Source organism: Pelophylax lessonae (genome assembly GCF_965119305.1).
Source record: "Pelophylax lessonae genome assembly, chromosome: 5".
Lineage (NCBI taxonomy): Eukaryota > Metazoa > Chordata > Amphibia > Anura > Ranidae > Pelophylax > Pelophylax lessonae.
Genome location: NC_138772.1, coordinates 545367195 through 545382010, shown reverse-complemented (window position 1 = coordinate 545382010; position 14816 = coordinate 545367195). Strand labels below are relative to the sequence as shown.

The window sequence follows — 14816 nt, the reverse complement described above, 5'->3', positions numbered from 1 at the left end:
GAAGGTCGTAGTTTGAAGACCCCTGCACTGTGTTCTGGCAGCCATATGGAGACTTAACTTCCCCTCCGAGTGCTCAGCCATTCACAGCAAGCCTTGTATTTTATGAATGCATACAAGGCTTCCTCTGATTGGCTGAAGTGAAGGGGTGGGCAGATAGCAGTGCTGACATATTCTAGGGAAGAAAATAGACCAATCATTGCCTTAGATGTGCCGCTGTGTGCTCTGTATATAGTCTCAGTGATCTCTGTACAGCACTGCGGTATATGTCAGAGCTATATAAATGTATAATAATAATAATAGTGTGTGACTGTGGGGGGACATTAGAGTGTAAGCTCCTCTGGTACAGAGACTGATGTGACTGTGGGGGGGGGGACATTAGAGTGTAAGCTACCCTGGTACAGAGACTGATGTGACTGTGGGGGGGGGACATTAGAGTGTAAGCTCTTCTGGTACAGAGACTGATGTAACTGGGGGGGCATTAGAGTGTAAGCTACCCTGGTACAGAGACTGATGTGACTGTGGGGGGGGGGGGGGACATTAGAGTGTAAGCTCCTCTGGTACAGAGACTGATGTAACTGGGGGGGGGGGGGGACATTAGAGTGTAAGCTACCCTGGTACAGAGACTGATGTGAGTGTGGGGGGGGGGGGACATTAGAGTGTAAGCTCTTCTGGTACAGAGACTGATGTAACTGGGGGGGGGGGGGGGCATTAGAGTGTAAGCTACCCTGGTACAGAGACTGATGTAACTGGGGGGGGGGACATTAGAGTGTAAGCTCCTCTGGTACAGAGACTGATGTGACTGTGAGGGGGGGGAGGGGGATATTAGAGTGTAAGCTCCTCTGGTACAGAGACTAATGTGACTGTGGGGGGGGGGGGACATTAGAGTGTAAGCTCCTCTGGTACAGAGACTGATGTGACTGTGGGGGGGGGGACATTAGAGTGTAAGCTCCTCTAGTACATAGACTGATGTGACTGTGGGGGGGAGGGGGGACATTAGAGTGTAAGCTCCTCTGGTACAGAGACTGATGTGACTGTGGGGGGGGGGGGGGGACATTAGAGTGTAAGCTCCTCTGGTACAGAGACTGATGTGACTGTGGTGGGGGGGGGGACATTAGAATGTAAGCTCCTCTGGTACATAGACTGATGTGACTGTGGGGGGGGGGGGACATTAGAGTGTAAGCTACCCTGGTACAGAGACTGATGTAACTGTGGGGGGGGACATTAGAGTGTAAGCTCCTCTGGTACAGAGACTGATGTAACTGGGGGGGGGGGACATTAGAGTGTAAGCTACCCTGGTACAGAGACTGATGTGACTGTGGGGGGGGGGGGGGGGGGGACATTAGAGTGTAAGCTCCTCTGGTACAGAGACTGATGTAACTGGGGGGGGGGGCATTAGAGTGTAAGCTACCCTGGTACAGAGACTGATGTAACTGGGGGGGAGGGGCATTAGAGTGTAAGCTCCTCTGGTACAGAGACTGATGTAACTGGGGGGGGGGGACATTAGAGTGTAAGCTACCCTGGTACAGAGACTGATGTGACTGTGGGGGGGAGGGGGGACATTAGAGTGTAAGCTCCTCTGGTACAGAGACTGATGTGACTGTGGGGGGGGGGGACATTAGAGTGTAAGCTCCTCTGGTACAGAGACTGATGTAACTGGGGGGGGGGACATTAGAGTGTAATCTCCTCTGGTACAGAGACTGATGTGACTGTGAGGGGGGGGGGGGAGGGGGATATTAGAGTGTAAGCTCCTCTGGTACAGAGACTGATGTGACTGTGGGGGGGGGGGGCATTAGAGTGTAAGCTACCCTGGTACAGAGACTGATGTAACTGGGGGGGGGGACATTAGAGTGTAAGCTCCTCTGGTACAGAGACTGATGTGACTGTGAGGGGGGGGAGGGGGATATTAGAGTGTAAGCTCCTCTGGTACAGAGACTAATGTGACTGTGGGGGGGGGGGGACATTAGAGTGTAAGCTCCTCTGGTACAGAGACTGATGTGACTGTGGGGGGGGGGGACATTAGAGTGTAAGCTCCTCTAGTACATAGACTGATGTGACTGTGGGGGGGAGGGGGGACATTAGAGTGTAAGCTCCTCTGGTACAGAGACTGATGTGACTGTGGGGGGGGGGGGGACATTAGAGTGTAAGCTCCTCTGGTACAGAGACTGATGTGACTGTGGTGGGGGGGGGGACATTAGAGTGTAAGCTCCTCTGGTACAGAGACTGATGTAACTGGGGGGGGGGGGGGACATTAGAGTGTAAGCTACCCTGGTACAGAGACTGATGTGACTGTGGGGGGGGGGGACATTAGAGTGTAAGCTCCTCTGGTACAGAGACTGATGTAACTGGGGGGGGGGGGCATTAGAGTGTAAGCTACCCTGGTACAGAGACTGATGTAACTGGGGGGGGGGGGGCATTAGAGTGTAAGCTACCCTGGTACAGAGACTGATGTAACTGGGGGGAGGGGGACATTAGAGTGTAAGCTCCTCTGGTACAGAGACTGATGTAACTGGGGGGGGGGGACATTAGAGTGTAAGCTACCCTGGTACAGAGACTGATGTGACTGTGGGGGGGAGGGGGGACATTAGAGTGTAAGCTCCTCTGGTACAGAGACTGATGTGACTGTGGGGGGGGGGGGACATTAGAGTGTAAGCTCCTCTGGTACAGAGACTGATGTGACTGTGGTGGGGGGGGGACATTAGAGTGTAAGCTACCCTGGTACAGAGACTGATGTAACTGTGGGGGGGGGGACATTAGAGTGTAAGCTCCTCTGGTACAGAGACTGATGTAACTGGGGGGGGGGGGGGGACATTAGAGTGTAAGCTACCCTGGTACAGAGACTGATGTGACTGTGGGGGGGGGGACATTAGAGTGTAAGCTCCTCTGGTACAGAGACTGATGTAACTGGGGGGGGGGGGGGCATTAGAGTGTAAGCTACCCTGGTACAGAGACTGATGTAACTGGGGGGGGGGGGGACATTAGAGTGTAAGCTCCTCTGGTACAGAGACTGATGTAACTGGGGGGGGGGGGGACATTAGAGTGTAAGCTACCCTGGTACAGAGACTGATGTGACTGTGGGGGGGGGGGGACATTAGAGTGTAAGCTCCTCTGGTACAGAGACTGATGTAACTGGGGGGGGGGACATTAGAGTGTAAGCTACCCTGGTACAGAGACTGATGTGAGTGTGGGGGGGGGGGGGACATTAGAGTGTAAGCTCCTCTGTTACAAAAGACTGATGTAACTGGGGGGGGGGGGGGACATTAGAGTGTAAGCTACCCTGGTACAGAGACTGATGTGACTGTGGGGGGGGGGGGGACATTAGAGTGTAAGCTCCTCTGGTACAGAGACTGATGTGACTGTGGGGGGGGGGGGGACATTAGAGTGTAAGCTCCTCTGGTACAGAGACTGATGTGACTGTGGGGGGGGGGGGACATTAGAGTGTAAGCTACCCTGGTACAGAGACTGATGTAACTGGGGGGGGACGGGACATTAGAGTGTAAGCTCCTCTGGTACAGAGACTGATGTAACTGTGGGGGGGGGGGACATTAGAGTGTAAGCTCCTCTGGTACAGAGACTGATGTAACTGGGGGGGGGGGGACATTAGAGTGTAAGCTACCCTGGTACAGAGACTGATGTGACTGTGGGGGGGGGGGGACATTAGAGTGTAAGCTACCCTGGTACAGAGACTGATGTAACTGGGGGGGGGGGGGCATTAGAGTGTAAGCTACCCTGGTACAGAGACTGATGTAACTGGGGGGAGGGGGACATTAGAGTGTAAGCTCCTCTGGTACAGAGACTGATGTAACTGGGGGGGGGGGACATTAGAGTGTAAGCTACCCTGGTACAGAGACTGATGTGACTGTGGGGGGGAGGGGGGACATTAGAGTGTAAGCTCCTCTGGTACAGAGACTGATGTGACTGTGGGGGGGGGGGACATTAGAGTGTAAGCTCCTCTGGTACAGAGACTGATGTGACTGTGGTGGGGGGGGGACATTAGAGTGTAAGCTCCTCTGGTACATAGACTGATGTGACTGTGGGGGGGGGGGGGGACATTAGAGTGTAAGCTACCCTGGTACAGAGACTGATGTGACTGTGGGGGGGGGGGGGACATTAGAGTGTAAGCTACCCTGGTACAGAGACTGATGTGACTGTGGGGGGGGGGGGACATTAGAGTGTAAGCTACCCTGGTACAGAGACTGATGTGACTGTGGGGGGGGGGGACATTAGAGTGTAAGCTACCCTGGTACAGAGACTGATGTAACTGGGGGGGGGGGGGGACATTAGAGTGTAAGCTACCCTGGTACAGAGACTGATGTGACTGTGGGGGGGGGGGACATTAGAGTGTAAGCTCCTCTGGTACAGAGACTGATGTAACTGGGGGGGGGGGGGCATTAGAGTGTAAGCTACCCTGGTACAGAGACTGATGTAACTGGGGGGGGGGGGGCATTAGAGTGTAAGCTACCCTGGTACAGAGACTGATGTAACTGGGGGGGGGGGACATTAGAGTGTAAGCTCCTCTGGTACAGAGACTGATGTAACTGGGGGGGGGGGACATTAGAGTGTAAGCTACCCTGGTACAGAGACTGATGTGACTGTGGGGGGGGGGGGGGGACATTAGAGTGTAAGCTCCTCTGGTACAGAGACTGATGTAACTGGGGGGGGGACATTAGAGTGTAAGCTACCCTGGTACAGAGACTGATGTGAGTGTGGGGGGGGGGACATTAGAGTGTAAGCTCCTCTGTTACAGAGACTGATGTAACTGGGGGGGGGGGGGGACATTAGAGTGTAAGCTCCTCTGGTACAGAGACTGATGTAACTGGGGGGGGGGACATTAGAGTGTAAGCTACCCTGGTACAGAGACTGATGTAACTGGGGGGGGGGACATTAGAGTGTAAGCTCCTCTGGTACAGAGACTGATGTGACTGTGGGGGGGGGGGGGACATTAGAGTGTAAGCTCCTCTGGTACAGAGACTGATGTGACTGTGGGGGGGGGGGGACATTAGAGTGTAAGCTCCTCTAGTACATAGACTGATGTGACTGTGGGGGGGAGGGGGGACATTAGAGTGTAAGCTCCTCTGGTACAGAGACTGATGTGACTGTGGGGGGGGGGGACATTAGAGTGTAAGCTACCCTGGTACAGAGACTGATGTAACTGGGGGGGGGGACATTAGAGTGTAAGCTCCTCTGGTACAGAGACTGATGTAACTGGGGGGGGGGGGACATTAGAGTGTAAGCTCCTCTGGTACAGAGACTGATGTAACTGGGGGGGGGGGGACATTAGAGTGTAAGCTACCCTGGTACAGAGACTGATGTGACTGTGGGGGGGGGGGGGACATTAGAGTGTAAGCTCCTCTGGTACAGAGACTGATGTAACTGGGGGGGGGGGGGCATTAGAGTGTAAGCTCCTCTGGTACAGAGACTGATGTAACTGGGGGGGGGGGGACATTAGAGTGTAAGCTCCTCTGGTACAGAGACTGATGTAACTGGGGGGGGGGGGACATTAGAGTGTAAGCTACCCTGGTACAGAGACTGATGTGACTGTGGGGGGGGGGGGGACATTAGAGTGTAAGCTCCTCTGGTACAGAGACTGATGTAACTGGGGGGGGGGGGGGCATTAGAGTGTAAGCTACCCTGGTACAGAGACTGATGTGACTGTGGGGGGGGGGACATTAGAGTGTAAGCTCCTCTGGTACATAGACTGATGTGACTGTGGGGGGGGGGGACATTGGAGTGTAAGCTACCCTGGTACAGAGACTGATGTGAGTGTGGGGGGGGGGGGACATTAGAGTGTAAGCTCCTCTGGTACAGAGACTGATGTGACTGAGGGGGGGGGGGGGGAGATTAGAGTGTAAGCTCCTCTGGTACAGAGACTGATGGCTAAGTGATCTCTGTACAGCACTGTGGTATGTGTCAGAGCTATATAAATGTATAATAATAATAGTATGTGACAGATTGTAAGCTCCTCAGGTACAGGGATGATGAGGGTACTAGTGTATGGCAGACATACTCTCCCCTCCCCCGCCCCCGGACATATCACTCCCGTCATCATTCCTCGGCTCACACTCACCAGCATGACTGCGGTCGCCATCAGCTCCTCCGGCTCCTCGGTCTCCTCACGGCGGACAAATCTCGCGAGATTTGAAGGGGACTATAGAAGACAAAAGAAGATCTCGCGAGATCTCACAGATCTGTCCCTGGGAAAACTCGCGAGAAAAGGCTTCACTACGTAAACTTAGTTTTTTTTTTTCTTTGACAAATCTTTACTGAGTACAGACAAAGCCGACAGAATTTCAGGGCGGCAAAACAGGCCCTAATAATAAATAATGGAAAGGAGGTCAAATGACAATAAAAACCTCTCTTCTTCTGTCCTTCATGTTACAGAGCCCTGTCCTCCATACCCCACACCCCTGTCCCTCTGTCCTCCATATTACAGAGCCCTATCCTTCTGTCCTTTATACCCCACACCACTGTCTCTCTGTCCTCCAGAACTCGGACCCCGGTCCCTCCATCATCCATACCCTTGACCCCTGTCTCTATATACCCCAGACCCCTGTCCTCCAAATTTCAGACCCCTGTCCCTCTGTCCTCCACACCCCAGACCCCTGTACCTCTGTCCTCCATATTACAGACCCCTGTACCTCTGTCCTCCATATTACAGACCCCTGTACCTCTGTCCTCCATATTACAGACCCCTGTCCCCCTGTCCTCTATATCCCTTTTCCTCTGTCCTCCACACCCCAGAAACCTGTCCCTCTGTCCTCCATATTACAGACCCCAGTCCCTGTGTCCTCCATACCCCAGACCCCTATCCCTCCGTCCTCCATACCACAGACCCCTTTCCCACTGTCCTCCATATAACAGACCACTGTCCCTCTGTCCTCAATACCCCAGAGTCCTTTCCCTCTGTCCTCCATACCCCAGACACCTGTCCCTCTGTCCTCTATACTCCAGATCCCTGCCCTCCATACCCCATACTTCACACCCCTGTCCATCTGTCCTCCATACCCCTGTTCCTCTGTCCTCCATACCCCTGTCTCTGTCCTTCTATCCCCCTTACCCCACGCCCCTGTCCCTCTGTCCTCCATACCCCAGACCTCCCTCCCTCTGTCCTCCATACCCCAGACCTCTCTCCCTCTGTTCCCAACACCCCAGACCCCTCTCTCTCTGCCCTCCACACCCCAGACCCCTTTCCCACTTTCCTCCATACCCTGGACCCTTGTCCCTCTGTCCTCTATACCCCAGACCCCTTTCCTTCTGTCCTCCATACCCCAGACCCCTGTCCTTCTGTCCCCCATAGCCCAAAACCCCATTCTTCTTACCCCTATACCCCACAGGCCTGTCCTCCATACCTCAGACCCCTTTTATTCTGTCCTCCATACCCTAGCCCCCTGTCCTTCTGTCCTCCAGACCCATATCCCTCTGTCCACCATATCCCAGACCCCTTTCCTTCTCTTCTCTATACCTCATAGGTCATGTCTTTCTGTCCTCCATATCCCAGACCCCCATCCCTCTGTCCTCCAGACCCCCATCCTGCTGTCCTTCATATACCAGGCCCCTGTCCCTCTCTCTTCCTTTCCACAGACCCCTACCCTTCTATCTTTCATAACCCAGACCCCTGTATCTCTGTCCTCCATATTCCAGACCCCTCTACCCATGAGCAGTTTATTTATTAATCCAGGCAGGTGTTATATCTACTCTATCTGTCCATGCTCATCATCTCCTCAATCTGATGCTTCATATTTCTGCTCCAGTTTCTTTCTACAGGACACAGCAGTCTATGGAATGTTCTTACTGCTGAACAGAATTCATATTTTCCCTTTCAGGATGTGGAGCTCCTAATTTTTGCAGCCGCCTCATGCCAAAAGTCAATGAGCTCCATCTACCACCAATCACCTACCACCTTTGCTCCTGGCAGTAGGTGATGTTACTGTAGTCGAAACCAGGCTTTCAAAAGTACAATAGCTAAATAAACATGTATATAATAAAAACGTATATAAGTTATTGTATTGTCTAAAGATTTACTTGCAGCATTCTGCATAGGTAAAAAGATAGAAGATGGCATCCTAAGTGTAAAAATCACCAGCGCTTTAACTTTATTTTCTCTTCTACATTTTCCAATATGTGCATTTCACTATACACATACAGGTGAACAGCCATACCTGCTCATTACAAAGGCCGCACCTCCTACCTAGCAATGTAGCATGGTGCCTGTACTTTTGTAGCACCCACTAGACACCCAAGGGCAGGATGGCACCTCCAGAGGCAGGGGTGGGCTAGCATTTTAACCCCAAGGGCTGAGTCCATGGCTTAACTGGGGGACTAAGAAAGAAGATGCCAGTCACTTTTGTCTTTTTAGAGTCTTTTTGCAGCCCAGCTAAGAAGGTGAGGGTTAGTGGTCCCAGATACCATAGACTCTCCAGATCCAGATCCGTGTCCAGCTTCATAGTGTCAGGACCATACCTCCCAACATTTGAATTTCAAAATGAGGGACACTTAAGGAAAGGATTGACCTGCGGTGCAATATGCATACTGTGGCAAAATGTCCCTAGCAAAAATCCTCTATCCCCCACGCCTGCACAAGTCCTCCCATCTAAATCCCCCTCCCAGCAAAAATCTTCTTCCCTATCCCCAGGACAAATTTTCCTCCACCACCCCCAAATCCGTTCTCCCAGCACAATCCACTCTCCTTCCCCATCTCTGCACAAATCCCCACCCATCTCAGTTCCCCGATCCCAGAACAAATCCATCTCCCCTCCAATTTGAGCCCAGCACAAATCCTCCTTCTCCTCCCAGAATAAATCCTCTTCTACCCCACAAATCCTCCCTCAAAGCACAACCCCCCTTTTCAGTAAAAATCCCCCCCCAACACAAATCCCTTTCTCCAATCCCCCTTCCAACCAAATCCCTCTTCAAGCACAAGTCCCTCCAATCTCCATTTCTAGCACAAATCCCCACCCTGTAACGCTCCTGCGTTTTTATATGGTGTGGATTTTCAGCTGCAGAAATAGTTCCACGTCAGTAGTCATGTAAGAGATATGCTGAGATACCATTCCCAACCTCAATGACTCATCATTTGTGGAAGGTCTTATTTCAGCCAGTAAATACACACAATTAGCAAGCTGATTCCTAGAGTGACTTTATGTATGTGGAAACACAATGATGAAGGTTGAGGGATAGGTTGAGAGGAGGTGGTAGGTGATAGACACTTGAAGGTGAGACAGCAGATGGATGCAGGAAGGTTTAGCAATGTTGTATGATAGCAGATGATAGAATAGCAGGTGGACATACAAAAGAGATCAACCCAGTGCAGAAAGTAGCAGTAGTCTCAAGAGCTAGCAATCTAGTTATGCAGATGTGATAAACAGTCTTTACTATGCAGAGCTAGATAGTGTAAGCTTAGTATAAGTTTATAGAGAATTCCCCTGCGGGGTACTTAGCACTATTAGCGATACAGCCGAAGGGTGGTTCAGGAGAGGCGGATGATCCAGTAGCGGGATACAGGGATCAGCGCAGCGAGGTTCCGTCAGCGAAGTAAGCTTGCAAGCATGGAAGCTTCAAGCAAGGTTAGCATCCAGGTAAGGGTGTTTGAACGAACACATGTGAGTGAGAACCGGCGCTTTAAATAGCCATCTAGTCCGGCGCTGGGTGATGACAGCTCCAGTCTTAAAGGTGTATGCGCACCTTTCCAAAAGTAAATGGTGGGGCGCATACACTTGTGGAAAGTGTAATTTAGGGTACCAAAGGTACCGGAACATTACAATACCCCCCCCTTAAGGCCTGCTCCTGAAGGCCTCTGGAGCTGGTTTGTCTGGGTATCTCGCATGAAAATTGCGGATTAATCTAGGGGCATGTATGTCAGAGGTGTTTAGCCAGGTGTCGTCTTGGGGCCCATAGTTCTTCCATCTAACCAAGTACTGAAGTCTTCTTCTGTAGATACGAGAATCCAGAATCTTTTTTATCTCGTATTCTTCTCCACCTTCAACTTGTACAGGAGGGGGAGGTGGAATATTAGGCCTTATTCCTTGGTCCGGAACATGGGGTTTTAGTAGCGACACATGGAAAATGGGATGGATTTTTAGGTCCATTGGCAATGTAAGCTGCACTGCAGCTTTTCCAATACGTTTCTTGATTTGGAAAGGTCCCAAGAACAGAGGTCCAAGCTTTTTGCTAGGGATCTTCAGTCTCAAGTTTTTTGTTGAGAGCCAAACGAGGTCCCCGATAGTATACTGTGGAGAAGGTCTTCTACGAAGATCATAGTACTTCTTTTGTTGACTGTGAGCGTGTGCAATGGTAGTATTTAGTAAACCCAGAGAATCCTTTATTTGGGTAAGATAGTCTGAGGCTACTGGGTTATTTGAAGGAAGGATGCGTGGAGGGAGAATAGAGGGATGGAACCCATAGTTCAAGTAGAACGGACTCTGCTTGGTTGTACTGTGAGTTGCGTTGTTGTAGGCAAATTCTGCCAGGGGGAGAAGATCCAACCAATCATCCTGTTGGTAAGAAGTGTAACAACGTAAATACTGCTCGATGCATTGGTTGACTCTTTCAGTCTGTCCGTTGGTCTGCGGATGGTAAGGAGAAGTGAGCTTCCGCTCAATCCGTAGTATGTGACATAGTTCTTGCCAGAATTTAGAAATAAATTGGGATCCACGGTCAGACAGAAGAGTTTTTGGGATACCATGTAATCTGAAGACATGTTTCATCAGGAGTTCTGCCGTTTGTTTGGACGAAGGTAGTCTGCGAATAGCAATGAAATGTGCCATCTTTGTCAGATGGTCCACTGACACCAAGATGGTATTAAATCCTTTGGAAGGAGGCAATTCTACGATGAAGTCCAATGACAAAACCTCCCATGGAGTTTGGGGTATTGGTAGACTGCATAGTAGACCGGATGGTCTCGTAGTGTCAATTTTGGACCTGGCACAGACATTGCATGAAGAGACGAATTTTTGTATAGATGTTTTCATGTCAGGCCACCAAAATTGTCGAGAAATCAAATTGAAAGTCTTTGTCATACCCATATGTCCTGCCATAGGCACATCATGCGATAATTCCAAGATCTTGGTGCCTAGGGTAGGTGGTATGTAAAGTTTGTCGTTGTAGTAGAGGAAGCCTTCTGCATCAGTATTTAGTTGTGGTGGGGGTGAATCCAAACTTATACCATGCAGAACCTCTTCCTTTAAGGAACGGACAACTCCAATAATGCGTTTGTGAGGTATTATAGGAACGGAAGGGATTTCAAAGTAGTTTTCTTCAGTTAGTCGTGATAGTGCATCCGCCTTTTTGTTCTTATCTGCAGGTGTGTAGGTCACTAGGAAGTTAAACCTTAGAAAGAATAGTGACCATCGTACCTGTCGATGCGAGAGAGTTTTGCTAGTCTGAAGATATTGGAGGTTTTTATGGTCCGTGCATATAATTATTGGTAGTTGGGTGCCTTCGAGTAAATGTCGCCAATTCTCCAGAGCCAATTTTATAGCAAGCAGTTCCTTTTCACCCACGGGGTAATTTATCTCGGGACTGCTCAGGGATTTAGAAAAAAAAGCGACTGGATGAAGTGGTGAAGTGTGGGTTGGTCGTTGGGAGAGTATTGCTCCTACTGCCATGTTTGACGCATCTACCTCCAGAATGTATTGGAGGGATGGGTCTGGATGGCGTAATATGGGAGCGGAAGTAAACCTTGTCTTTAACAAGTGGAAAGCCTTATTTGCTTCTTCTGACCATTTAAATGGTATTTTTATGCTAGTGAGCTGTGTGAGGGGTCTCACAATAGCAGAAAAGTTTTTTATGAACTTCCTGTAGAAATTTGAAAATCCCAGGAATCGCTGTAGCGCCTTGCGTGTAGTTGGTGTAGGCCAATCCTGAATGCAGGATATTTTACTCATGTCCATCTCGATTCCTGTTTTGGATATGATGTAGCCTAGAAAGAGTACCTCATCTTTATGGAACAAGCATTTCTTTAGCTTCACATAAAGATTATGTGCAAGCAATCTCGATAATACAAATCTTACATGTCTTATGTGTTCAGACAGGGTCCGTGAATATATAAGTATATCGTCCAGATATACCACAACACAGACATCTAGTAAGTCTTTAAAAATATTGTTTATAAAACGTTGGAAAACTGCAGGGGCATTGCATAGGCCGAATGGCATCACAAGATATTCGAACAATCCGTATCTAGTTCTGAATGCAGTCTTCCACTCGTCTCCATCACGGATTCGAATGAGATTGGATGCTCCTTTCAGGTCTAATTTTGAAAAATAGGTAGCTCCACGCACCTGCTCAATGAGCTCAGGGATAAGCGGTAGAGGATAGCGATCTTTTATTGTGATAGCATTCAATTTCCTGTAGTCGATGATAGGTCTGAGACTTGAATCTTTATTGCGAACAAAAAAGAGTCCTGCTGCTGTGGAAGAAGTGGAAGGTCTAATAAAACCTTTTTCCAAGTTCTCATCCAAATAGGTTTTGAGATGGGCAAGTTCATCCTGTGAAAGAGGATAAACATGACCGAACGGCAATTTGCTATTTGGGAGTAGATCAATGCTACAATCATAGTCTCGATGAGGAGGTAATGCTTGAGCATTTTTCTCAAGAAAAACCTCAGAAAGATCCTGATAACATAGTGGTGCAATCAAATCTGTCACCACAGACAGAATCTTCCCGGAAAACGGGAGGTTACACGTTTCCTCGCAATAACAAGAAGGGAAGGTCAAGGACCGTTTCTTCCAATCTATGGTTGGTTGGTATGTGTGCAACCAGGGAAGTCCCAACACAATGGGAAAGTGGGGTGATGGTATTAAATCGAAGGTAGAAGTCTCCCTATGAGACTCGTTAATAGTGACTAGAAGTGCTTGTGTCTGATCGGTGATCGGACCAGAGGATAACGGAACACCGGTAATAAGACTTACTGAGACAGGTTTGAGTTTAGAAATAATAGGAATTTTATTTAAAGCAGCAAAACATGTATCCATATAATTTCCGCAAGATCCTGTGTCAATCATGGCCTTAGTAGTAATCCTGTTCTGGTCCCACTGTAATGTCAAAAAAACAGAAATGTAGGGGTTAGTGAATGAAGTTGTCAATCCTCCTAGGGAGACATGTGAACACTCACCCTTCTTTTTGTTGACTAGGGGACAGACGTTTATCTTGTGATCCGGGGATGCACAGTACAAGCAGAGATTTTCATTTCGTCTTTTGGCTTTTTCCATAGTTGATAGCGGTGGGCGTATGGTTCCTACCTCCATAGGAACGGCCAGACTCCGAGAGTAAACGGATAATGGCATTCCCATCTTTTCAGCCTTTCTTTCTCGTAGTCCTCTATCTATGGTAATACTGAGTTGTATTAATGCATCCAGGGTTTTTGGCAGATCCGCTCGGGCGAGCTCGTCCTTAACGGCTTCTGATAGGCCAAGCCTAAATTGGGTTTTCAGAGATGCATCATTCCATTCTGAATCAAGGGTCCATCTCTTGAACTCTGCGACAAAGTCTTCTACAGGCCTCCTTCCTTGTTTCAAGGATCTTAACTGAAGATCAGCAGTACTCTGCCTATTGGGGTCATCATATAGGCTAGTGAGCTCTGCCAGGAACAAGGCATAGGAGTTGAGAAGCTGGTCGTTTTTCTCAAAAAGAGAATCTGCCCAGGCTCGAGGATCGCTTGATAGGTAAGAAATAATAGTACAAACCTTAATGTGATCAGTAAGGTAGGTACGAGGTTTTAGCAAAAAAAGTAACTCACATGCGTTTTTAAATTCGCAAAATTTTTTGCGATCGCCTGTAAATACTAAAGGGGGATTTATCTTGGGTTCTGGGGACTGAGCAGAGGTAAGTTGTGTCAGTCTAATTACCTGCTGCGACAGAGCCTGATTGTCTTCTTTTATTTCAGCAAGTGCGTGTATTAACGCAGATACTTGCTGTTTTAATTGTGTCACCTGAGTGGTTATTTCTGGAACTATTTCTGCTGAATCCATTTTTAGGTTCGTTCAATCTGTAACGCTCCTGCGTTTTTATATGGTGTGGATTTTCAGCTGCAGAAATAGTTCCACGTCAGTAGTCATGTAAGAGATATGCTGAGATACCATTCCCAACCTCAATGACTCATCATGTGTGGAAGGTCTTATTTCAGCCAGTAAATACACACAATTAGCAAGCTGATTCCTAGAGTGACTTTATGTATGTGGAAACACAATGATGAAGGTTGAGGGATAGGTTGAGTGGAGGTGGTAGGTGATAGACACTTGAAGGCGAGACAGTAGCAGATGGATGCAGGAAGGTTTAGCAATGTTGTATGATAGCAGATGATAGAATAGCAGGTGGACATACAAAAGAGATCAACCCAGTGCAGAAAGTAGCAGTAGTCTCAAGAGCTAGCAATCTAGTTATGCAGATGTGATAAACAGTCTTTACTATGCAGAGCTAGATAGTGTAAGCTTAGTATAAGTTTATAGAGAATTCCCCTGCGAGGTACTTAGCACTATTAGCGATACAGCCGAAGGGTGGTTCAGGAGAGGCGGATGATCCAGTAGCGGGATACAGGGATCAGCGCAGCGAGGTTCCGTCAGCGAAGTAAGCTTGCAAGCATGGAAGCTTCAAGCAAGGTTAGCATCCAGGTAAGGGTGTTTGAACAAACACATGTGAGTGAGAACCGGCGCTTTAAATAGCCATCTAGTCCGGCGCTGGGTGATGACAGCTCCAGTCTTAAAGGTGTATGCGCACCTTTCCAAAAGTAAATGGTGGGGCGCATACACTTGTGGAAAGTGTAATTTAGGGTACCAAAGGTACCGGAACATTACACACCCACACTCTGCTCCCTCTGTCACTGT

General features: G+C 49.1%; 1 protein-coding gene across 4 annotated transcripts in view; it reads right to left on the bottom strand.

Moving 5' to 3' along the window:
• The window catches only part of PUF60 (poly(U) binding splicing factor 60), an 86352-nt gene extending 80218 nt beyond the window's left edge, over nucleotides 1–6134 (bottom strand). For all 4 annotated transcript variants that reach the window (XM_082257587.1, XM_082257588.1, XM_082257589.1 and 1 more), the window contains exon 1: nucleotides 6065–6134. In XM_082257587.1, coding sequence (XP_082113713.1) covers nucleotides 6065–6085 — 21 coding nt within the window. In that variant the 5' untranslated portion in view covers nucleotides 6086–6134. The remainder of the gene's footprint in view (nucleotides 1–6064) is intronic.
• Between the last annotated feature and the right edge of the window lie 8682 nt (nucleotides 6135–14816).